General features: G+C 35.6%; 1 protein-coding gene across 1 annotated transcript in view; it reads left to right on the top strand.

Annotated features, from left to right (window-relative positions):
• EYS (eyes shut homolog) overlaps positions 1–27,672 on the top strand; it is a 1,820,808-nt gene that overhangs the window by 619,220 nt on the left and 1,173,916 nt on the right. The window contains exons 18-19 of the mRNA XM_068550856.1: positions 26,102–26,273; positions 27,226–27,304. Coding sequence (XP_068406957.1) covers positions 26,102–26,273; positions 27,226–27,304 — 251 coding nt within the window. The remainder of the gene's footprint in view (positions 1–26,101; positions 26,274–27,225; positions 27,305–27,672) is intronic.

Here is a 27,672-nt window from a genome sequence, read left to right as displayed (position 1 = left end):
GAAGAGGCAAGAGACTTTTTCTTCCCTCTTTGTTTCCTGGTGGGCGAGGAGAGGGGATTCAGAGCGCCGCCTAAACGAACTTCAGAGACGGGCGCGAGCCGCAGCTAACAGCGCGGATCCCACAGCAACAGGGGCGCAGAGGAAAAAGCGGAGAGACTCCCGCACAGAGGCTCGGCGCCGAGCAGCGCTCACCAGCCCGAGAGGCTTGTCTGCTCCCCCGCCGGGGCAGGCGGGGCTGGGAGCTGAGGCTCGGGCTTTGGTAGGATCGCAGGGAGAGGACTGGGGCTGGCGGCGTGAACACAGCCTGAAGGGGTTAGCGCTACACATCTGGCTGGGAGGGAGACCGGGAAAATGTCTGCAGCTGCCAAAGAGGCAAGAGACTTTTTCTTCCCTCTTTGTTTCCTGGTGCGCGAGGAGAGGGGATTCAGAGCGCCGCCTAAATGAACTCCAGAGAAGGGCGCGAGCTGCGGCGATCAGTGCGGACCCCAGAGACGGGCGTGAGACGCTGGGGCTACTGCTGCCGCCTCCAAAAAGCCTGTGTGTGAGCACAGGTCACTCTCCATGCCGCCCCTCCCGGGAGCCGGTGCAGCCCACCACTGCCAGGGTCCCGTGATCCCCGGACAAATTCCCCGGGAGAACGCACTGCGCACCTCAGGCTGGTGCAACGTCACGCTGGCCTCGGCCGCCGCAGGCTCGCCCCGCCTCCTCTGTACCCCTCCCTCCCCGCGGCCTGGGTGAGCCAGAGCCCCCGAAGCAGCTGCTCCTTTAACCCCGTCCTGTCTGGGTGGGGAATAGACGCCCTCAGGCGACCTACACGAAAAGGCGGGTCCAAATCCAAAGCTGAACCCCAGGAGCTGTGTGAACAGGGAAGAGAAGGGGAAATCCCTCCCAGCAGCCTCAGAAGCAGCGGATTAAAACTCCACAAACAACTTGATGTGCCTGCATCTGTTGAATACCTGAATAGACAATGAATGATCCCAAATTCAGGAGGTGGACTTTGGGAGCAGGATATATTAATTTTTCCCCTGTTCTTTTTTTTTTGTGAGTGTATATGTATATGCTTCTGGGTGAGATTTTGTCTGTATAGCTTTGCTTTACAATAGCTTTATTTTACTTCACTATATTATAGCCTCTTTCTTTCTTTCTTTCTTTCTAATTTTTCTCCCTTTTACTCTGAGCCGTGTGGACGAAAGGCTCTTGGTGCTCCAGCCAGGCATCAGGGCTGTGCCTCTGAGGTGGGAGAGCCAACTTCAGGACACTGGTCCACAAGAGACCTCCCAGCTCCACGTAATACCAAACGGCAAAAATCTCTCAGAGATCTCCATCTCAACATCAAGACCCAGCATCATTCAATGACCAGCAAGCTACAGTGCTGAACACCCTATGCCAAACAACTAGCAAGACAGGAACACAGCCCCATCCATTAGCAGAGAGGCTGCCTAAAATCATAATAAGGCCACAGACACCCCAAAATACACCACCAGCTGTGGATGTGCCCACCAGAAAGACAAGATCCAGCCTCATCCACCAGAGTTCAGGCACTAGTTCCCTACACCAGGAAGCCTACACAACCCACTGAACCAACCTTAGCCACTGGGGACAGATACCAAAAACAACGGGAACTACAAACCTGCAGCCTGTGAAAAGGAGACCCCAAACACAGTAAGATAAGCAAAATGAGATGACAGAAAAACACACAGCAGATGAAGGAGCAGGGTCAAAACACTCCAGATTTAACAAATGAAGAGGAAATAGGTAGTCTACCTGAAAAAGAATTCAGAATAATGATAGTAAGGATGATCCAAAATCTTCGAAACAGAATAGACAAAATGCAAGAAACATTTAACAAGGACATAGAAGAAGTAAAGAGGAACCAAGCAATGATGAAAAATACAATAAATGAAATTAAAAATACTCTAGATGGGATCAATAGCAGAATAACTGAGGCAGAAGAAAGGATAAGTGACCTGGAAGATAAAATGGTGGAAATAACTACTAAAGAGCAGGATAAAGAAAAAAGAATGAAAAGAACTGAGGACAGTCTCAGAGACCTCTGGGACAACATTAAACGCACCAACATTCGAATTATAGGGGTCCCAGAAGAAGAAGAGAAAAAGAAAGGAACGGAGAAAATATTTGAAGAGATTATAGTTGAAAACTTCCCTAATATGGGAAAGGAAAAAGTTAATCAAGTCCTGGAAGCACAGAGAGTCCCATACAGGATAAACCCAAGGAGAAACACGCCAAGACACATATTAATCAAACTGTCAAAAATTAAATGTAAGGAAAACATATTAAAGGCAGCAAGGGAAAAAAAAACAAATAACACACAAGGCAATCCCCATAAGGTTAACATCTGATCTTTCAGCAGAAACTCTGCAAGCCAGAAGGGAGTGGCAGGATATACTTAAAGTGATGAAGGAGAAAAACCTACAACCAAGATTACTCTACCCAGCAAGGATCTCATTCAGATTCGATGGAGAAATTAAAACCTTTACAGACAAGCAAAAGCTGAGAGAGTTCAGCACCACCAAACCAGCTTTACAACAAATGCTAAAGGAACTTCTCTAGGCAAGAAACACAAGACAAGGAAAACACCTACAATAACAAACCCAAAATATTTAAGAAAATGGGAATAAGAACATACATATCGATAATTACCTTGAGTGTAAATGGATTAAATGCTCCCACCAAAAGACACAGGCTGGCTGAATGGATACAAAAACAAGACCCATATATATGCTGTCTACAAGAGACCCACTTCAGACCTAGAGACACATACAGACTGAAAGTGAGGGGATGGAAAAAGATATTCCATGCAAATGGAAATCAAAAGAAAGCTGGAGTAGCAATTCTCATATCAGACAAAATAGACTTTAAAATAAAGACTATTACAAGAGACAAAGAAGCACACTATATAATGATCAAGGGATCGATCCAAGAGGAAGCTATAACAATTGTAAATATTTATGCACCCAACATAGGAGCACCTCAATACATAAGGCAAACACTAACAGCCATAAAAGGGGAAATCGACAGTAACACAATCATAGTAGGGGACTTTAACACCCCACTTTCACCAATGGACAGATCATCCAAAATGAAAATAAATAAGGAAACACAAGCTTTAAATGATACATTAAACAAGATGGACTTAATTGATATTTATAGGACATTCTACCCAAAAACAACAGAATACACATTTTTCTCAAGTGCTCATGGAACATTCTCCAGGATAGATCATATCTTGGGTCATAAATCAAGCCTTGGTAAATTTAAGAAAATTGAAATCATATCAAGTATCTTTTCCGACCACAACGCTATGAGACTAGATATCAATTACAGGAAAAGATCTGTAAAAAATACAAACACATGGAGGCTACACAATACACTACTTAATAACGAAGTGATTACTGAAGAAATCAAAGGGGAAATCAAAAAATACCTAGAAACAAATGACAATGGAGATACGACGACCCAAAACCTATTTGACGCAGCAAAAGCAGTGCTAAGAGGGAAGTTTATAGCAATACAAGCCTACCTCAAGAAACAGGAAACATCTCGAATAAACAACCTAATCTTGCACCTGAAGCAATTAGAGAAAGAAGAACAAAAAAACCCCAAAGCCAGCAGAAGGAAAAAAATTATAAAGATCAGGTAGGAAATAAATGAAAAAGAAATGAAGGAAACAATAGCAAAAATCAATGAAACTAAAAGCTGGTTCTTTGAGAAGATAAACAAAATTGATAAAACATTAGCCAGACTCATCAAGAGAAAAAGGGAGAAGACTCAGATCAATAGAATTAGAAATGAAAAAGCAGAAGTAACCACTGACACTGCAGAAATACAAAAGATCATGAGAGATTACTACAAGCAACTCTATGCCAATAAAATGGACAACCTGGAAGAAATGGACAGATTCTTAGAAATGCACAACCTGCCGAGACTGAACCAGGAAGAAATAGAAAATATGAACAGACCAATCACAAGCACTGAAATTGAAACTGTGATTAAAAACCTTCCAACAAACAACAGCCCAGGACCAGATGGCTTCACAGGTGAATTCTATCAAACATTTAGAGACGAGCTAACACCTATCCTTCTCAAACTCTTCCAAAATATTGCAGAGGGAGGAACACTCCCAAACTCATTCTACGAGGCCACCATCACCCTGATACCAAAACCAGACAAAGATGTCACAAAGAAAGAAAACTATAGGCCAATATCACTGATGAACATAGATGCAAAAATCCTCAACAAAATACTAGCAAACAGAATCCAACAGCACATTAAAAGGATCATACACCATGATCAAGTGGAGTTTATCCCAGGAATGCAAGGATTCTTCAATATACGCAAATCAATGTGATACACCATATTAACAAATTGAAGGAGAAAAACCATATGATCATCTCAATAGATGCAGAGAAAGCTTTCGACAAAATTCAACATCCATTTATGATAAAAGCCCTGCAGAAAGTAGGCATAGAGGGAACTTTCCTCAACATAATAAAGGCCATATATGACAAACCCACAGCCAACATTGTCCTCAATGGTGAAAAACTGAAACCATTTCCACTAAGATCAGGAACAAGACAAGGTTGCCCACTCTCACCACTATTATTCAACATAGTTTTGGAAGTGTTAGCCAAAGCAATCAGAGAAGACAAAGAAATAAAAGGAATCCAAATTGGAAAAGAAGAAGTAAAGCTGTCACTATTTGCAGATGACATGATACTATACATAGAGAATCCTAAAGATGCTACCAGAAAACTCCTAAAGCTAATCAATGAATTTGGTAAAGTAGCAGGATACAAAATTAATGCACAGAAATCTCTTGCATTTCTATACACTAATGATGAAAAATCTGAAAGTGAAATTAAGAAAACACTCCCGTTTACCACTGCAACAAAAAGAATAAAATATCTAGGAATAAACCTACCTAAGGAGACAAAAGACCTGTATGCAGAAAATTATAAGACACTGATGAAAGAAATTAAAGATGAGACAAATAGATGGAGAGATATACCATGTTCCTGGATTGGAAGAATCAACATTGTGAAAATGACTCTACTACCCAAAGCAATCTACAGATTCAATGCAATCCCTATCAAACTACCACTGGCATTTTTCACAGAACTAGAACAAAAAATTTCACAATGTGTATGGAAACACAAAAGACCCCGAATAGCCAAAGCAATCTTGAGAACGAAAAATGGAGCTGGGGGAATCAGGCTTCCTGACTTCAGACTATATTACAAAGCTTCAGTAATCAAGACAGTTTGGTACTGGCACAAAAACAGAAATATAGATCAGTGGAACAGGATAGAAAGCCCAGAGATAAACCCACACACATATGGTCCCCTTATCTTTGATAAAGGAGGCAAGAATATACAGTGGAGAAAAGACAGCCTCTTCAATAAGTGGTGCTGGGAAAATTGGACAGCTACATGTAAATATATGAAATTAAAACACTCCCTGACACCATGCACAAAAATAAACTCAAAATGGATTAAAGACCTAAGTGTAAGGGCAGACACTATCAAACTCTTAGAAGAAAACATAGGCAGAACACTCTATGACATACATCACAGCAAGATTCTTTTTGACCCAGCTCCCAGAGAAATGGAAATAAGAACACACATAAACAAATGGGACCTAATGAAACTTAAAAGCTTTTGCACAGCAAAGGAAACCATAAACAAGACCAAAAGACAACCATCAGAATGGGAGAAAATATTTGCAAATGAAGCAACTGACAAAGGATTAATCTCCAAGATTTACAAGCAGCTCATGCAGCTCAATATAAAAAAGCCAACAACCCAATTCACAAATGGGCAGAAGACCTAAATAGACATTTCTCCAAAGAAGATATACAGATGGCCTACAGACACATGAAAGAATGCTCAACATCATTAATCATTAGAGAAATGCAAATCAAAACTACAATGAGATATCATCTCACACCGGTCAGAATGGCCATCATCAAAAAATCTAGAAACAATAAATCCTGGAGAGGGTGGAGGAAAGGGAACACTTTTGCACTGTTGGTGGGAATGTAAATTGATACAGCCACTATGGAGAACAGTATGGAGGTTCCTGAAAAAACTACAAATAGAACTACCATACGACCCAGCAATCCCACTACTGGGCATATACCCTGAGAAAAGCATAGGTCAAAAAGAGTCATGTACCAAAATGTTCATTGCAGCTCTATTTACAATAGCCAGGACATGGAAGCAACCTAAATGTCCATCGACAGATGAATGGATAAAGAAGATGTGGCACATATACACAATGGAATATTACTCAGCCATAAAAAGAAATGAAATGGAGGTATTTGTAATGAGGTGGATGGAGTTAGAGTCTGTCATACAGAGTGAAGTAAGTCAGAAAGAGAAAAACAAATACAGTATGCTAAGACATATATACGGAATCTAAGGAAAAAAAAAAAAAAAGGCCATGAAGAACCTAGTGGCAAGACGGGAATAAAGACACAGACCTACTAGAGAATGGACTTGAGGATATGGGGAGGGGGTGGGGTGAGATGTGACAGGGTAAGAGAGTGTCATGGACATATATACACTACCAAATGTAAAATAGATAACTAGTGGGAAGCAGCCGCATAGCACAGGGAGATCAGCTCGGTGCTTTGTGACCACCTAGAGGGGTGGGATGGGGAGGGTAGGGGGGAGGGTAGGAGGGAGGGAGATGCAAAAGGGAAGAGAAATGGGAACATATTGTATATGTATAACTGATTCACTTTGTTATAAAGCAGAAGCTAACACACTATTGTAAGGCAATTATACTTCAATAAAGATGTTTAAAAAAAAATCATGATATGATCATTCTTAAAATCTATGAAGAAATAAAAAACAAATTTTAAGGGAAGTTATCTGAGAAATAACCAAATTATCTAATGAAAATTATCATACTCAAAATCATTTTCTCCATATACATTAAGGAGAAAGTAGCAAGCATTTGTAGCCGGTACTGGGACTGCTGAAGTGAAGTTTTAATGAGCACAGAGACCTGCAAATGAATAATTAGCCTCAATGTGGTAACTGTTCAGACATATATACCAAAGAGGGAACTATCCATCCTAATGTATCAGAAAATTATCCAAAGATAACATGGTATATAAGTTCAAAGGAAAATACACTTTCACAATTGGAGAAGATAGGAAAAGGGAATCTAAGCTATGTCATGTGAGGCATTTCCAATGAGTATTAAGGAGAATGGTTAGAGTTCCTTTCTGCAAGTGGTTCACAGTGAAGCTAAGAAGGTAGAGAAGATTTAAAGGGTATTATACGATGATACAATTTTTTTTTTCTTTTGTAAAGAAGGATAAATCATTGAAAGTTATCAGGCAGAAAACATTAAAAATATTATTTGTGTTTTAATACAACATCAACATTAACATCAATAAGTTGATGTTGTGGAGGTTAGTGTAAATCCAAAAAGGATGTTGTTGAAATAAAGTGTTTAAAAAACACAGTTGAGACATAGTGAACCACTGAGCTAAGGCAGTTGTCAAGGAAATAGAAAAGAAGGTAGACCTAGAAGGTAACACTATAGAAAAGTTAGATATGGAATGGAAGGATTCACGGTTGATTTAGACTTTTCTAATTTGTGCCCATGAAAAACAAAGTGAAGATGAAGACATGTGATGTGAGAGAATCAATAGCAACTGTTTAAGGGAAACATTTTCTTATCATTATAATCATTTAAGTATACTAATCATATGTGTTAGAATTTTTGTAATACAGTTAGCACTCTGTATCTGTCGGTTCTGGATTCAACCAATCATGGACGAAATTCAAAGAACTACTCCATTTTATATAAAGGACTTGAGCATCTTCAGATTACGGAACTTACAAGGAGTTGGGGGGATGGTTCTGGAGCCAATTTCCTGTGGATATCAAGGGACAACCGAAAATCAATTTTTTTTCTGAGCTGAAAAATTTTCTCCATTTTAATTGAAATATAATATAATTGACATACAACAATGTACAAGTGCACAACAAAATGACTTGACTTGCATATATTGTGAAATGATTACCAAAATAAGTTTTTAAACATTATCTCACATAGTTACAACAAAAAGGAAGATAATTTTTTTTTTCCTTGTGAGGATAACTCTTAGGATTTACTTCCTTAATGACTTCCAGATATAGCCTACAGCACTGTTAACTATAGTCAACATGTTTACATTACATCCTTATACTTGTTTATCTTATAACTGGAAGTCTGTACCTTTCCACCACCTTCATCCAATCTCCCCTCCCCCCAACTCCCTGCCTTAGGTACACACAAATCTGATCTCTTTTTCTGTAAGTTTGGTTGTGTTTTGTTTTTGTTTAGATTCCACAGTACACAGTATTTATTTTTATCTGTCTGACATATTTAACTTAGCATAATACACTTAGGTCCATCCATGTTGTTGCATATGGCAGGATTTCTGTCTTCTTCTTTTACTCATTGAAGTGTAATTGACATACAAAGTTTTATCAGTTTCAGGTGTACAACGTAGTGATTTGACATTTACATGCATTACAAGATGGTTATCACAATTAAGTCTAGTTACTACCTGTCAGCATTTAAAGTTATTGCATTACCACTGACTATATACCCTACTCTGTACATTACATTCCCATGATTTATTTACTTTATAACTGGAAGTTTGTGCCTCTTAATCTCATTCACCTATTTCCCCATCTCACTACCCCCTCCTTTCTGGCAACCACCAGTTTGTTCTCTGTATCTATGACTCTATTTTTGTTTTGTTGTGTTTGTTCATTTGTTTTGCCTTTTAGATTCCACATATAAGTGAAATCACATAGTACTTGTCTTTCTCTGACTGACTTATTTCACTTAGCATAATACCATCTAGGTCAATCCAAGTTGTTGCAAATGGTAAGATTTCATTCCTTTTTAATGACTGAGTAATATTCCATTGTGTTGTGTGTGTGTGTGTGTGTGTTTGTGTGTGTGTGCCTCACAACTTCTTTGTCCACTCAACCATTGATGGATGCTTAGATTGTTTTCATGTCTTGGCTGTTGTAGATAATAATGCTATGAACATGGGATTGGAGATATCTCCTTAACATAGTGTTTTTTTCCCTTTGAATATAAACCCAGAAATAAAATGGCTGGATCACACGGTAGTTCTATTTTTAGTTTTTTGAGGAACTCCCAAACTGTTTTCTATAATAAATTAATTTTTGATTGGTAATCATATTTAACTGTATTTTATTTTGAATAAAATAATAGGAAACTAAAATATATTTCACATTCACTGCATATAGAAACTGTAATACTTCCCTCAAATGCACTGCACTAGCACATTAAACAATCCCTAATCATAAAATAATTACATTAATATGAAAATAAAGGGAGACAACTCAATTTAGATTAAAAAAGTTCTTATCACTGAAATATTAGTTAACAATTTCTTTGATAAAATATAACAACTGGTAGTAAAGCTAAGAAATGTTTTTATATTTCTATTAAAGATAACATTGTATCATCTTTTATATGTCAACTATGAATTCAAACTGTGAAAGATCCAATAAGACTAAAATTTTTCCACTTACCCTTGTAAAAGCCTGCCCCCAAATTGTTCTTTTCCATCCCCCTTGTTAAACTCAAATTGTCTAACAGCTACTGGACTGTTACACCATCCTGGCTGCCCCTGCTTCCTTGTCCTGTGACCAACACATCCTCAGGTTCTCTATACCTTCTGAGAATGTGAACAGTACTCAATTCTAGGAACAACTTGAACTCTAAATAATTTCCGTTAATCTTTAATCTTCCTGCAGAACACACTTCTTAGAGCTGTTCTCTCATGTCACAATGTTTTAATAAAAGGCTTTAGATAATGGCTTTGCTGGTTTTGTTTTTTGTTTTTTGTTTTTAATTTTCCTTTCACAAAGCTCATTATTGGTAGGATAAGTTTTGATTTACTTTTTCAATACTAGTCAGAAATAGAAGTGTGGATTCTGCCCTTTACCCTTGGTGATGGATAATCACTGAGAGGCTTTGAGCCAGGGAATAGCTATACAAGAACTGCTTCTATAAGACAATTGATTTAAAAATTCTGTGAATCATAGGTTAAGTTGAAGAGAATCCAAGAAGTCTTCCAGATGATTTTAAATATACAGTAAATAGGGACCTGATTTGGACTTATGACAGTAGAATGGAAAGGGAGGGATAGTTATGTAATGAATAATGTGACAGACTTATGAAAGGATTAGAAATAGAATTTACCTCTATAGTTTTGAGCATCAAATAATTTACATTAAAAAAGGAAAGTCAGAAAAGGAGAAGAGAGGTTTCCCTTTTGGGGATGAGGAGAGTGGGATGTTGACCAGAAAGAAATGACAGAGGAAAGTACTGTTTTAAACTTGAAAGTAAATTTATGTAGGGGATTTCAAGTAAGTCATCAAAATTGAGGGCATGAGGCTTAAAACGTAGAAATGATGACAGGTGAGTATTTGTGAGTTACCTGTACAAAAAGGATGTAGAGTCAAGATACTTCTGAAAGGATTGGGAGGAAAGAGAGAAGGAACCATAGAGGAAAGGACTAAGAGTAGACAGAAATGAGAGAAAGAGAGAAATTTGTCTATTGGAAGAAAATTGAATAAAATAAACTGTGTTTCATCATATCTAAGTGCCTTAATTTGTGTGACTCACCATTTATTTTTACACCCTAAAGAGGGGAAAAGATGTACCAAATATGTACATCTTAGAATGAATGAAATACAGTGTATTTAGGATACAACAGGGGGATGGCTATGAGTCCATCATAATTATCAATAAAAGAGTAAGTATTTTATAAAAAATAGTTTACAATGATGAGTCCCATAAGGTGTAAATCTGTTTGTATCTGGTGAGTAGATGTCTGTAATCAAAAGATCATTTGAAGTGAAAGAGGCTGAAACTTTGACATGAAAGTCATCCCAAGCCATGGCTGTTGTAAGAAGCAGGCAAGGAGATTGGGAGAAGGTGGTATACCTGTCTGCATTAACTTCCAAAAGAAACTACCATCATGATTGTGTTAGAATAAAGGTCTGAACGTGGGACAGGACCTCTGCTAGCCTCTTTCTCCTGTTCGAGACTGTCCAAAAGGAAGACAGAACAGCTTCCTCTGGAGAAAATTTCCAAAATATGTTGTCATCAAGAGAAAGCAGGGTGGACTTGTGAGAGGTTTCAGTTAGAATTAGAAGGTGAAAGGAGGGTCCAGGAAAAAGTTTAAATAGGAAGGAAAGATGGTTCACATGGACAGGAGACAGATTTACGTGCTCAAAAATGGCTGAACATCTAGTATTACTTGCATCTATTTTCCCTGACCCTTTACTGTCCTATACTAGGAACATTTGTCTCAGTCTTTAGTTTAAATAATGTCCTCCTAACAAATATTTTTATCTTTATGAAAGTTAGCTCAATGTTAATTGTAAGACAAGCACTCTTAACATTAATGCACCAAATGGTAGTTCTACTGATAGACAGTAGTAGATGCAAACACTAACGATGCTTGGTGAACACTGACTTACTTACTGAAAGTTGCCTCATCAATTCCTGGGGTTTACGTAGAAATTGTTTTTTGCCATTTCAGCCCATTCCTTAAGTGCCAGAAGTTTAATAGAGGGCTCTGGAATTAGAATAATTGGGTTGAAAAGTTAATCTTAGTCTTCTGAAAAAAGTGTTTGACAGTGATGTGCTGGCAAATGTTTAAAAACTAGCTTTCAGAGGGAAAAAGTCAAACTCCTGATTCATAGTGTTTTCTGATTTCTGGGGTGTACATATGACCACCACCATGACTGATTTCAAGCCACCAACAACCTGACATTCACTGGCCCATAAAACTGAAAATTTTACAGTTGGCTCTTGCTAATGGGTGTCACATCATTTCATGCTGATATATCAAAGCAATATCATTTAGAAGAAAGAGTCCTGGAGTTTGTAGTGAAAGATATAGACCCTGGTCCTATCTCAACTTTCCACTAGTCTTTTAAGATCTGGTGAACAGGAACTATCTTACTTCCTTCTGCTTCCCATTATTTACTTCCTACTAGCTATGAGATATCCACAAGAAGGATGGTTAGAAAGATGGCAAGGTAGCTACTATTTTTAATTTCCATTTGTCACAAAAGAAATTGAAAAAAAAATTCAAGGTAAATAGTTAGACTTGGGCAATAGAGTAATAGAGATCAATCTTTAAAATTACTTTTATCTCAACATATTAATTTTAATTGCAATTATTTGCACTTCCAGGAAGGTAAAGTTAAATAACTGGTTCATAGAATTTATAAATGTGAACACATGGTTATAGGCTGCTCTGCCCCTCCAGGGGTTGGTCTGTGGATCAATCCTCTCTCTTTCCCTAGGTCTACATCATGGACTCTCAAAGGGGGTGGAGTATGTCACTCCTTTTATGTGTATGGCACACATACCTGTGGCATTAAAATTTCATGGTGAGGTGTGAGTAGGAAAAAAAAAAAATGTCCGTAGAGACTCTTTGCATGATTTTTTTTTTCTGTTGAAGCACACTGGCTTTGTCAGTACTAATAGAACATTCTGTGTTGATGGGTGTGTTCTATTTTGTGCCGTGCATTACAGTAGCCACCAGCTACATGTGGCTATTGAGCCGTTGAGACGTGGATAGTGTGGCTGAGGAAATAAGTTTTAAATTACATTTACTTTTAATTAAACTTAAATAGCTACCTGCATCTATTGCTGCAGTATTGGACAGCACAGCTCTAGATCCTAGTGGAAAAGCCTCATTTAAAGACACATATGGGTGTCATTTATGAAAAATTATTTAAGCAGTTAACTAACAGTTGCTACCAACTAGATTCTTTTTTTCATTACACTAAAACATCTGATATCAGTTGATTTATGATTCTCTATGCTACAGAGTTTCTTTCAGTTCTCAAAAGACAGTAGGAGCCTGTGTAATCCATGACAAATGAATCACAAACTTGAGGTCTTGTCTTAAGGTGGGAAGGTTCTCGCCATCCTTCCCTTGGAAATTAAAAATATACTGAAGGAATAAATAAAATACTCAAATAAAATATGATATATGAAGGAGTCCAAAATGACATCCTTCCATCCAGTGGTTCCCATCTAGAACCCTACACACTAAATCAAATGTAAACAAGAAGAAAATTTCAAAGTCCATCATTTATTATTACTTTCATAACACCCTCAAAATTGCAAAACATTCAGAAATCAAAGGCTGCAATATCGATTTTTATTACTTCAATTTGTAATGGCTCATCTGATTGCACCTGTTCCGAGAGGGGAGACCAATTACCTTTTCTTACCCAATTACTAGATAATAATATTTAGTAGCTTTCTATAAAAATAACAATAAGTAAGAGCATTTTTCAGCACCATGCTAATTAATCTTACAGCAACACTATGTAAGTAGATGTTACGACTAGTTTACAGATAAAGTATAGCAAAATTAAGGTCACATATACTAGTTAATAGAAGTAGCAGAGGCAGGATTCTGAGTCAATACCACTTGATACAAAATTTGTGTTCATAAGCACTCATCATTTAAGTAAGCTTGAAGTGCACTGTTTAGAATGATCCTGATATGTGAGCTTATTTCTATTAAATATATGTGTATGTGCACAAAGAGTGAACTAGCCACATATTCTAAACTCCTAAGAATGGAGAATCCAATTCTAGAAGAGAAGAATTATTTTGAAAGAGTGTAGTATTACCAATAAATGTTAAATAACAAGCTTATTTGCACTGTAAAGTTTTACTAGAAATGAACATTGCTATATGTAGTATAATATAGTCACTGTGCACAAATTTTTTTTAAAAAAAGTTAAGGTAATTTTTGACATTTTTGCCATACTGAAATTACAAAAAAAAAAAAAAATCATTGTGTGACTGGGTCTACAAAAAACATACGTTGGATTGGTGATTATCTAATGACTAATGAAATTTATGTATCCAATCTAACTTTTCCAACTGAAATAATGGGTTTTCATTGTATTTATAGTGAACTAAGGCAAAATTAATTCAATGTGATTGTACTGGATCAATGAAGCAGAAATAAGGGCAGATCTAGAAAGCATAGCAAAATGTTTTTAATTACAAGATGTAAACCATCAAGAAAAATAGAATTTTTGTTGTGAATAGAATATATGATTGATAAGATCTCAGATGGAGATGAAAATCAATCCTGGTACTTTAATTATATATATATATGCATGGGGGGGGTAGGGCAAGATAGAAGTATGGGATCAAGAGATACAAACTACTGTGTATAAAATAGGTCAGCAACAAGGATATATTGTACAGCACAGGGGAATATAGCCATTATCCTGTAATAACTTTTGATGAAGTATAATATGTATAAATACTGAATCACAACCCTTGTATACCTGAAATTAATATAATATTGTAAATAGACTACACTCCAATAAAAAATAAATATAAAAAAAATAAAATATACCAATATTCAATTTGTTTAATGTGAATGTGAATAAAGTTTAATTCTAATAATAATCCTAATTGTGTGACAGAATCTAGAATTAAGTATCTGAATTCTTAAATCATTCATTCACTCATTCAGAAATCATAAATTGTTGTACACTTCTGTCCAGTGCAAAGGTAAAAGATAAAGTCCTTGCCTTTCAAGAAGCACATAGATTAGTGAAAGACCTGGACAGCAAAAATGAGAAATAGTGAGAGAAGGGGGAAGGAGAGAGTAAAAAATTAAAGGAATGCTGTCAGATGCAGGACCAGATATAATAAACCTTAAACAAGCATAAATGTCTTAAATTGCCCTCTTAAAAGAAGTCTGCTGGAGCAGATTCAAAACAAAATTCCAAACTATGCTACTTTTGCAAAACACATATAAAGCTAAATGGCATAAGAACACTAAAAAAGAAAAGACTAAGCAACAATGCATCAATAAATTTGAACTAAAGCAAAAGCAAGTAGCAGTAATGGTCATTGGAAATCGGTGTGGTTCTTTGGAAACAAATTGGTTATATATGAAGGACATGAAAATATTCACTCTACTTTTTTAATTGAAGAGTCTGACCTATAAAAATATAATTTTTGTTATAAAAAGCAATACATGTGCAAGGTAGAAATAGGAAAATAAAAGAAAATCTCATAAAGGAAAGATTACAAAATACCCACTACCAGAAGTAACAGTTGTATAGTGCTATAATATTATTTGGATAACATTAGAGCTAGTTTAATAATTAGTTTTATGCAGAACATAGTATTTGGTCACCAGAATTTTTATAGCAATAATATAGTCTTAAAATTCCCCCATGTCATTAATTTTCTACAGCATGGTTTTTAATACCTCCCTAAAATTTCATCACAGAGATAGAGTATAATTAATCCCAAACTTAGACATCTATATATTTTCTAAATTGTCACTTTTATCAAAAATCGTGAAATAATCATCTTTCTAGGTATATTGTGAAATATTTCTGATAATTTCCTTGGAACAATTTCTAAAGAGGAATTTCATGGATAATGCATTTGAGTATGTTTGCCTTTTACCACATCTGAATACATTTTTTACAACACTTGACTAAATTGCTTACTAAATTATGTAGTTTTCTACATTTTGATGGGTTTTAACAATTTGCAGACCAACCAGGAGGATAAGAGTGTGCTCATTTAACTGCATCTTTACCACAACTGATTACTGTTATTTTTAAAAAATAGTCATTTGTTTGGTGAAAAATTATGTCTCGCTGCTTGAATATTCATGTCACTGCCTGCTAATGAGATAAATATGAGTGAGGTTAAATATTCATTTGTTTGACATAATAATTTTTCCTAGAACTATTTCCTTGTATAAATTATCAAGAAAAACTATAACTCAAAAGGAATATATATGCATATGTATGCATAAAGATCTTCATTAGTTATTTATTAGTAAAATATTGTAACAAAGTGACCATTATTATGAAAATGCTTAAATAGATTATGATGTATGTTCTTCATAGGATATTTTGCAGTCATTCAAATGACATGTCTGAAGACCGTGGAGCATAATGGACAAAATAATCACATGTTATAATGGTGAAATTTCTTGTATGTGAAAGTGCTAATGTATGTAACTATGGATCACGTGGACAAAATTAAAATGACAAGAAGATGTAAGATTGTGAGATTAGAGAGATTATTTTTGTTTGCTTTCATTTCCACAAATTTCTTAAAAAATATTAATATAGTTTTACGATGTAAAGAAAGGAGGAGGAGGAATTTGATGATGACCACAAAAGAAATGGAGATGCTTTTGATGTGTCACTTATTCTGACTGTCACTGTCATCACCAGGATTCAGGTCTGATTAACTACTGAACTGATAAAATGTCACCTTGTCTCTAACCTTGGCTCATAGTTTTCAGTGGTGTTCTTTTTTTAATGGAATAAAGTTGAAATCTTCCTAATATGTTATACACAAAATTATTTGAATGTTTAAAGTGAAGGCTCTCATATTTGACTACCTGGGTTGTATCCCAGTGCCACCAGTTAATAACAGACTGATTTTCAAGAGGTTACATATCATCCTTGTGGCTAAGTTTCATTTTCTGTAAAATGAGGATACAAGTGGTTTCTGACCCTGGTGACAGCCTATTATCAGTGATTGCCTAGTATGTGAGACTCCATACGTGTTAATAATAGCATGATTTGTATCACCTTCATACTCACGGTGCCATAAAATCTTGCCCCAAGTTACCTTTTAATTTTCAGACCTATTATGTCGGTTAGTGCTATATTAGTGACTGTTTAGAAACAGTCTTTGCCACAGAACACATTACGCAAATGTTTTCTCATATCATTGCCACACCACAGCTCCCACAACTGACCACCTGGGTTGCCCTTCCCCATCCCTGTTATGCATACATTTCCAAATCTCTAAAATCCTGGTCAACCTCAAAATAACGGTCAGTAAAATACAATACCTTCCCAGGATTGTGATGAAGCCGGCTTGTACTGGCTCACGAGTGCTGAATATTAAATTATCATAAACTTTGTGAGCTGGTTGGCATAATTCTGGCACATTGATATCAAAAAAAGGAGACTATTTGCACCAGGGATATTAGATGATGCTATAAATAAGCCCTCTCTGCCTACTTTTTTCTTCCGAGAGCCAGTTGTTAAACATTTACTGGCACGCCACTGTACCTTTACACCTTTAAGCTCTTCTGATTCCTACCTAACACGTTGGGCCACTCGTTTTAAATCAGAAGACATCTCTTCGCAACTTGCTTTCACGACATTTCAAAGTAGGATACAGTCACTCAGCAGGACACCTCTCAGGGTGCCTCATCTGTCTCCTGTGGATAATATTGACTTGACAGCTTGGTTAAAGGATAAATCAAATGAACCCATAGCCAATTCATTTGTAAATTATAAATGTCAATAGGAAGGGAAGTGCTATAATTACCATTGAACATTTCATTTTAACTTGATTTTAAAATTAAATAACTTAGAGATGTATTATTGTTTTTAAAACGCTGCTCCAGAAACAAGAATATGTCTTACTAAACTGTGAATGAACATGCAGCTCATAAGCCGTTGCCTATACCTTTTATACAAAGAAAATATTATGCTATTGATTTAAGAATTAAAACAAGCACTTTGAATTAAATTTCTCAACACTGGAATATTAAATCTGAAAGCACCAAGGTCACTGGATATTTTTAATCATGGATCTTTAGTTCTCTAATGGTCTCAATTCTCAGACTTTGTGTTAGAGGGTGGTGTGCAGCTGTCTGATTTCTGGAACCCCAACTACACATTGCAGTGCTGGAGGCTCTTGTTCAGACAAACCTAGAATGTTCATTCCTGAAGTGTGTCTGTCAAGGTGTTTACAGCAGTAACTCTGTGCAAGCACACTTAACTCTCAAATAGCCCAATGAGGTATGAAATATAAATTATTTTATATATGATTAACTTGATTAATAAAAGTGTGTTTGTTTTAACTGTAGCAGAACCTGTTAAGTGAGTGATGCATCAAAGAATGAGCTATTTTCTGCATGACATGAGCAAAGGATTGAATATTTTTTTGAAATAAGATTTCTTGCATTTATTTGAAGCAAAACACCCTGAAGTTATTAGTATTAATGCAAGTCAATACATTACAACACCTTCACTTTTATGTATGTGTGAATTTCACAAGTTCTGACAACATGTTAACATGTTAGTTACAGTCAACACAGAGAGCCCTGATATGATGGGTGAGTTTATACATTAGAACAGGCTCCAACTTATCTAGCAGCTCTGTTATGGATGCTAATACTTTCTGTTCTATATCTTCCACTTTTAATCTGTCCTCTGTAAGTCCTTTGCACTTACATACCTACTGCATACCTTTACCTTGAACAGCTTCTCACTTTTCAGCCTAGTTTCCTAATTAAACACAAACCTCATTTCACATGCCTTTCTTGACTTATTCATTTAGTATGACTTAAGAACAATAAGGGAGCAACATATATGAATTGGAATATTGTTTTTGCTTGTCTTAGCAATTTTGTCAAGGGTATTTTGAATCTCCTCTTCAAAAGTTCCTTCTAATGGCATAGTAATTGTTTTTATGATCTTTCCAATGAACTATGAAGTACTCTCCTGTCAGGCCCCATTCTTGTGGTAATGAAGTCTAGGAGAGGGATGCCCTCATTTAATCCTGGATTGATACTGAAGAGTTGCCCCCCATCCTTTTTATACAAGACGTATGAAAAGATGAGGGGAGACAAGATTCAAATGAAATCATTATTATCTTTATCATTTTTTACCATCAAATATTTATTGATACCTGTCCTTTGCCCAAAGCTCAAAGGACTACTGTAATGAATTTTAAAAACCGCTGTCCAATCTTAGAATATTTATACAGAGAAAAATAAAGCATCAGTAAAAGTTCCTTGGAGAGCTTTTGAAAATAGACATGGGTTGCACAATATCCCCATAAAATCTTTCCAAACAATGAGAATATTAGCAAAATGGTTGTTAATTAAATGCTTAATCTGTGCTTATTTAATCCAGAACTTGACAGATCGTATACTGATTGACTGCCAATTCAACATTTAATAATATGGGGGGCTGCCTCTTGAGATCAATATATAATCTAATTATACTTGTTTTATGGCATTTGGAATATAAATTCAAACCTTATTTCACATGGTTTTATCTTTGTATCATCTAGCATTTCCATTTAAATATTGTAAAAATAATTTTCTTCTCTCTTTTCCTATTCATATGTCCAACTGTTTCACTATTTTTACATATTAGTCATACGTTAAATTCCCTCTCTGATAATTTCAACTTCTGCATAATGTTTAGGTCTCATTCCATTGATGATAGTTTCTCTTGTTTTCTTTGAACACCTTATAATTTTTTATGGAACTACTTTTAAAGAACAAGACTGTATGTTTCCCTACATTATTCCTTAAAGAATGGCATTTACCAGAGGACCAAAATGGAAGCATTGTATATAATAGTCGAATTATTTTAAGTATGGATAATAATAAAATATATTGTTATAAAATTCTCATCTTGGTTTAAAGAGGCTCTTATTCCATTATTTTATTTTGTAATTCAAAATGGTTACAAGTGGCAAATTGAATTTTCAAACTCATTGATTCCTAATTTCATTAATTATGTGATTATTATGTGCTTGTATTAATTTTACTAGGTCATTTGTAAATATTATCTTATTATGTAAATTATAATCATTTTTAAAATGTTACCATTATTTGGATGTATTCAACAGGAAATAAGCAGGTTATTTGATCATTGACAACATGAAAAGTTTTGTATTTTGCATTTTGTATAAAGTAAAAATAAATAGGTATAAGCTTTGTAATCAAATAACTAATAATCAACTATGAAAGATAAGGCAATAATTCAAGCAAATATAGTTTAACTATAAATTGTTAAATGTTGTTAGCTATTTTTATTGGAAATATCAGTGGAAATTTATTAAATAAGTTAGAATTTTTGTAGGACCGGAATTAAAAGCAGGCTTTATTATTTATTTATTTATTTATTTAATGTTTGTTTTTATTATTATTCTGTGAAAGAAGTAAGGTAATCTGATAAATTGGGACTAAGTTAGGCTAGTAGGACAATCAAGGAAAAAATATCTTTAATAGATGAGTGCCAAAGAATAGAAAGGAATCATTTATGGAAAATTTTTCTGGAAATAATATTTCCAAAACATGGGAACAGCAAATACAAAGGCCCTGAGGCAAGATGAAGCTTAACTACAATCAAGGAACAAAAAGAAGCTAAAAGGTTAGGTCAGAAGATAACCACACAAATTTACACCAGCTGGTCCCTAACTTCAAGTACATGGATATATTCTTGAGGTGAGTTAGACATCTATATCATCCAAAAAACAAAAAAACAAGTTGACTCCAAAGTTACCCTGGAAATTCTGAGTGAGACTCTTTACAAAGGCACAACCATCTTAAAGATCACAGCCATCATTCTCCAAACTCCACTCTGGCCATCACTTGCAGGCATTTAATGGGGGTGTTTAATATCCTCTCTAAAATATTGGGCAGGAAGAACAAACATCCTAGCATGTCTGCACCGTGCACCTAGTGTCTCAGAATTGAAAATTAGCTGGAGCTCCCCCTGCTGATGGCTTTGCTGTTTATTTTCTTTACCTTTTATTAAGAGTCCCATCTCTTTTAAGAACTGGGATATATTTTTTGAGGGAAATAAACTGTAGGAAAATTCAACTGACAGAGGTCATACTTTACTTGATTTTTCTGTTCTTTGCTACATTTATTTGTTGAGACAAAGGTCTGTTCTTAGCCTTTTTAAAATGACTCTGTTAAATATAATGGACACACAGTAAACTGCACATACTTAAAGAACACAATTTAAGTTCTGAAATATGCATATACCCATGGAACTGCCAAAGCAATCAAGAAAAGGAACATATCCACCACTTGCAAGTGTTTTTATGCCTCATTCATAAAGCCCCTTTTTTTCCCCACATTCCACCCCTCCACATCCCCAAGTGACCACTGATATGCTTTCTTTTTTTTTCACACACACACACACACACACACACACACACACTGTATTTTATTTTTACAAGAATTAAATAAACTGACACCAAGCATTGTAAATGGATGACCAAAACAAAAGCAACAATGATTGCAATTACCAAGTAGGCAGAAATGGAGACATAGTGATCCAGGCAGAATTATCAGGAGTAAACATGGATATAAGAAAACATAATGTTTAATTCTAATCTACTTTTATGAAAGCAGTGGTCTTCACATCTACCTGTGCTTTAGAATCAGTTGGAAATGTTTTCTTAGTGAAGTTTGTCAGGCCTACTTTCCAGAGATTCAGAATTGGGAAGTTATATTTTTAAAAACTCCACAGGTGATTCTATTATTCAATCAGGTTTGTAAACTAGGGGACTAGAGTTGTTGACAACATCAGAGGAATGGTAAGAAAGGCAAGGTTGACCCAGAGGCTAAGAAGACAACATTTATTTCAGGATGCAGTAAAGGGTCCATAAAGTACTTTGTTAGAATAACACATGTGAAATGAAAAGGATTAGGAATCAGAAAAGTCATTTTGGGAAACTTTTCCAACATATAAGACTAATCAGTGGGGAGAAGTTGGGTGAAGAAGGCTTGGAGAGAAAGTAAGGAAGGGAAGGACCAGAGGTTGGAGAAGAGTTAGACAGATAGATGATACATACAGAGAGATACAGATGTATTTATTTACATATATTATTTGTCATAATGGTGTTGGTGCATGTAAATATCTTACTGAACATGCTTCTAAATTTATATACTTTAATGGCTTATTTCTGAAAAGGATTTTTTATTTCTGATGTGAAAATCTCTAATACAGAGACAGGCATTGAGGTAGTCTGGTCAAGAGGGTTTTGACCCAGGCAGGGGTATGGAAAGTCCCCCAAATTACACAGGTATCCATCTACTCTGCTTAGAAAAGGAGTTGCCTATGTTATTAATGAAATTAAGAACTCTAATTTTAGAACAGCCAATTGAAAATCATTCCAAATATAAACTACTGCAGCTACAAAGCAAGCAACTGGATAGCAGGAAAGAACAATAGGTCAGACAACAAAAAGCAAAACTTTCTTGTACTATTTCTTCTCATGACAAACAAAATTCACAGTGCTCATTGTTAAGTTATTGGGAAATCTATGTTACACTATGATGGAGGTAGGCTGTGATGATATGCACCAAGTCAAAGAGAACTATGGAAGGAGTCCAGAACTATGGCTGGCACAAAATAGATACTCAATAAGAATGTGTTAGATAAATTAATGAGTAGCAGGAAGTAAGTGGCATAATATAAGGCAAATCAGGCAAAGAACTGAGACAAATTTTGAACAAGCCTTTGGAAATGTCTAATAAATACTAATTATCGTTTCTTTTAGATTTGCTTGGATTCGTGGACACAATGTCAAAGCATTCATATTTTAATCCCATGAAGAAGATAAATTAATGTGCATTATAACAATAATGTATTATAAATATCATTTATTATCGTCTATGTGCCCCTAGAAATGTATATATACTTCCTATATATCTGTAAGCTGTTCTATAACATAGATATTTTGATCCACAGTTTACAGATGAGAAATTTGAAGTTTCGATGTCTTGGTAATTGTTTTTATTGCATTTAATTTTGGGTTACCTTTTTATTTTTGGAACAAGATAATGGTTTTCCATTTATGGTGTTGATATAAAATTTCTATTTTTTTCAGATCTGTTAAGGTAGAGTTGACAAAGAAACATAAGCTTTTAAAGGTGATGATTTGATATACATATACATTGTGAAATGGCAACTCCCACATAGTTAATTAATCCATACAACACCTCAGAATTTTTATCTTTCCTTTGTGTATATGTGAGAACATTTAGGTCCTATTCTCTTGACAAATTTCAATTATACAAAACAGTATTATCAACTTAGCTACCATGTTATACATTAGATCCTCAGGCCTTATTTAACTTAGAGCTGAAAATATGTACCCTTTGACCAACCTCTCCTTATTTCCCATACCTCCCTGGTTCTGGTTCAGGCAACCATTTTCTTCTCTTTTTCTATGAGTTGTTTGTTTGTTTGTTTGTTTGTTTTTGGTCCCACATATAAATGACATCATGCAGGATTTGTCTTTCTCAGTCTGACTCAGCTCACTGCTCTCAAGGTCCATTTGTGTTGTTGGCAAACAGCAGTCTTTCCTTCATTCTCACAGTTGGTAATTATGTACGGGGAGCTCATTTTGAACTGAAGTTCAACACTCTCCACACCTTCATGCCTTTTTAAGTTATCATGGAAACTTCTCTGCTTGAAGATAGAAAAAAATAGAAATTTCATTAAATAATTCTCCTTGACTACACAGGCAAGACAAGCCTTTCAGACACACACCTCGGAGGAATTGCCTCATTCCAGATTCTGAGTCTCACCATTGCAAGGACTGAGATTTCAAGACCTGCTTCGTTCTTGCTTGGGAAGGGGCAGAGACTTCTGAGGAAAATAAGCAAATGAAAAAACAATTTTTTTTTTGGCCGTGTGTGCAGCTTGAAGGATCTTAGTTCCCCGACCAAGGATTGAACCTTCACGTTCGACAGTGAAAGCGTGGAATCCTAACCACTGGACTGCCAGGGAGTTCCCACAAACAAACAAAATTGACATGAAAATCAAAATATAAACACACACACACACACACACACTCACAACAATGACATATTTACTTAAAAAGATTTCACTGAATTCCGTATTGAACTAGACACAAAATCCATGCCCTAATGGAGCTAAGCTTATAATGGGGAAGAAAGACAAAAAGAAAAGAAAAATGAGTAAATCTCATAGAATGCCAGAAGGAGACTGCTTGCTATGGTGAGAAACATAAAACAGGATAATGGTGATTATGGGTGAGGAAGGGGATGCAATTTTAAATAGTGTGGTCAAATAGGCCTCCTTGAGAAAACAACATTGGAATAAAGACCTGAAGAAATAAAGGAGTGACTCTTGTAAATATCTAGGAAAAGAGAATTCTAGAAAGAGGAACAAAGTATTTGAGGTCAGTGCAACGACAGCAGAGTAGCCAAGGGTGAGGGTAGAATAAGATGAAGTTAAAAAGTGAAAAGGGGACCTGACTTGTATGGTGCTCAAGGACTATGGCTTTAAAAATGAAAAATAAATAAATAAATAAATAAATAAGGGTTTACAGGGACCAAAATGTTCAGGTCAATCAGTCATTACATTCTTATCCTCTCTGGAGGCTACTTGGGGGTCAAAGTATAACCACAGCTTAATTAATGAATAAAGCATCAGGTGAGAAAGTTCCTCAGGTAATGTTGGTGATGTGTTCTCCAGCTACACTGACACATGTTTGCCCTCCATGGAGAGGCGTCTCCTGTCTCCAAATGGCACTGGATGCACCCTGCACAATTCTCTTTATAACTCTGCCTCTCATTCCCACTTCTGTGTTAAGTAGACCACCTCTTCTTAACTGAAATTTCCATCACTGATTTTGCCAGCATTGTACATAGTCCTACAGAAAAACTTTTCACTTATCTTCTTAATTGGAATAATATGCCTCTGGAAACACCTGTATCACTTATTTAATATAACATAGTTGTATTGATAAAATTTGTCTCAGGAAAATGATAATAATCAAATGTGAAATGTGTACAAGGCCCTGGGCTAGTTGTTTTAAGTACATGGTTTTACATTATTATCCCAATAAACCTATGATATACTAATAAATGATCTTCATTTACAATGAGAAGTTTTAATGATCGTGTCTGCACTAAATATTAATATAGTCACAAATAGCTGCCATTTCCTGAGGGAGGACCATTAATTCCCATCTCATTTATGTTGGGCTTGGTCACGTGACTTGGATTGGCAAATTAAATATATATAGAAGATTTAAGAAGCAGTGTATGTACCCTTTTCCTTCGTCAACAATGATGGCAATCACCCAGATAGAGGATGCTCCATTAACCTGGGTCCCAGTGTGAAGATAATGTAAACTGGATCTGTAGCTCACATTTGTCATGGAATACGAGTGAGAAATAAGCCTGTGACATAGAGAAGCAGGTCCCTTTTTATTATTATTACTGCAACCTAATATAGTCTGTTATGTCTGTTTAATCCACACCCTGAACCTAAATCTTGATGGTCATTTTAAATATGGATGCAGATTTGACTAATTTACATATATTAATTTTATGGTATCATTAATATCCAAAGTTCTATATAGGTAGCGACAGTTACAGTAAAAAATAAAGATGTAACCATTAAAAATAGAATTTTGACTTGAAAACTGATTATCTCTAAAGAGAATTTCCAAAAATTGTTTTTTTGCATTGGAAGTTTCATTTGCAATAAATCACAGACTCTCCTGGTGTGACCACTCTAAATAGCAGTCACTTAAATAGAAGTTCTGATATGGTATATCAATAAGTAAAGTTATGATGTCACCTTGTGAAATGGCTGCGTATCTGCCAATTGCTCTGTCCCCAAACTTTTACCTGATATCCAAACAAATACTGAGATAGTCTTTCAAACTACTTATTTGAAACTATTTATTTGAAACTTTTTTTTTTGTCTTCAAAAACACTAGGTATTTAGCCAAAGTTAGATTACATTTAGAAATCTTAGTTCATCATTAATTGACCCACTAAGACCAAATATAGAAAAATTCAAACTTTTAACATCTGTAGATAATAAATGTTTGACTATCAAGGATCATTACCAAAAGAAAGTATAAATTAGTATTCACAGTGACAACTTGATGAAATTCATTACTTCACCTATATTCTTAATAAACAACTCATCACTCTAAAAACGAATCTTTTAAGTAGATTAAGCTTGTGCTTTGTTTTTCTCATTCACTTTAAGTTAGTCTGAGAGTTCATAGACCTAAACATGTTTAACCTTGAAAAAATGTTCTCTTTCACTATAAGATGTCAAATTATCTTTAATGGAGGGAGTCCTGATTTCTTGGTGACGTTTTCTATAATGAACAAACTTTTGAGTTTTGCATTTAAATAGCCTGGTGTTTTGTCTTGTCTCTTCTAATGTAGGCATCGATTGTGAAGTAAGTATAGATGAATGTCTATCAAAGCCCTGTCTCCGTGACGGAACTTGTATTGATGGCATAAATCATTACACCTGTGACTGCAAGAGTGGGTTTTTCGGAACACACTGTGAAGCAAAGGCAAATGACTACCTCTCACATCCTCGTCTGCATGGCAGGTAGCTATTTTTATTTTTCTATTATTAAATATAAGAAGGCAAATTTAACTCACGATATTTAAAACTGAATCTCAAGGAAAAGTTGATAAAGGTAATTTTAATTATGCTTTTTCATAAAACAAGAGCTAAGTACAGGTAAGATGACAAATGCTGCCCGTTTAACTTAATGAAATGCACTGATACATTATCTCTGCCCTTCTTTTATTTCTGCTCATTAGCATAAAGTAATTTTCAATAAATGTGGATTAATTGGACTTTAATAATCTTAAAGGTAATGCTCACAGTAGTAGTAGTAGCAGATAGGATGATGAGAGATTCTATTATTTGCTCTGTGGAGGGATAATACCACAAACAGTATTTAAAATGTTCCTAAATAGACCGGTTCTTTCATCCCTATGTGCAGATAAGACATTTTGTGCATCTCTTTATGAGTTGTATAATAACTATTCTGCTCATGGATAGAATATTAGTTTATGCAAATCTAGAGTGGGGATATTTCTAGAAGATGCAGGTGACAAGGAGGGATGACTCAAAGAGGCACCCAACTGCCTTCCTCAGCACCATTTTTCTTTCCTAGTCTTGCCACAGACTTTGTAAGCCAGAGAGGGAGGATGAAGATGGGTAGTTCACTACAGTGCCGTTTGGCCCCAGCTGATTTCAGTTTCCTACATAAGCCCTAGACATTTTTTTTAATCTTTTCAAGCTGTTTTTTTTCTTTCTTTCTTTCCATTGCCATGGGGAAGATGGCAAAAATGAGAATTGATTTGTTCTTTCAGTCCAGTCACCTGGAAGGATAAGAAAGCAGAAATAGCCTCTGCCTTTTATTGCTCATGGGAATGTGTTTTTTCACCTGACCTGGAAAAGAAAAAAAAAAAAAAAATTAAACAGTGAACTCTCTTGAAATTATGCTTTCATTGTCTTACTTATTTAAAAAAATAATTCTGTGTTTCAGATGCATAGACTTCATTGATAAGTATCAAAGTTCATGCAGTGCAGAATGGACTAGCTCAAGATGTTACATCAAGATTAATGTAAGTTTTATAATTTTTACTAAATTTAAAGTAATTTAAAAGAAATACAAAACATTTAGCAGATATGTGGTCCTCTCAAAAAACCCATAAGACATTTGGTCCACACCAAAACATCCTTGATACTTGGTCCTGTCGAAAACGTTGTGAAATGGGCCAAATATGCTCTTGGACGTTTTGGATAGGATCAAGTATCCTGTGGGAAACAAGCTATTTGCTGTAGGTCTCAGAATCATTATTTCAGCAATTACTGATGATTTAAGTGCCTCTCACCTTTCCTTTGGAATTTCTTTTTTGTAATCTTTGCTGATTCCAAACAAAACTAAAAATCATAGCTTCTTTCACCTCCCCCTGCCCCGTCTATTGTTATC

The sequence above is a fragment of the Eschrichtius robustus genome, chromosome 9, assembly GCF_028021215.1.
Source record: "Eschrichtius robustus isolate mEscRob2 chromosome 9, mEscRob2.pri, whole genome shotgun sequence".
NCBI lineage: Eukaryota > Metazoa > Chordata > Mammalia > Artiodactyla > Eschrichtiidae > Eschrichtius > Eschrichtius robustus.
This window is presented reverse-complemented; position numbering and strand designations above follow the sequence as displayed.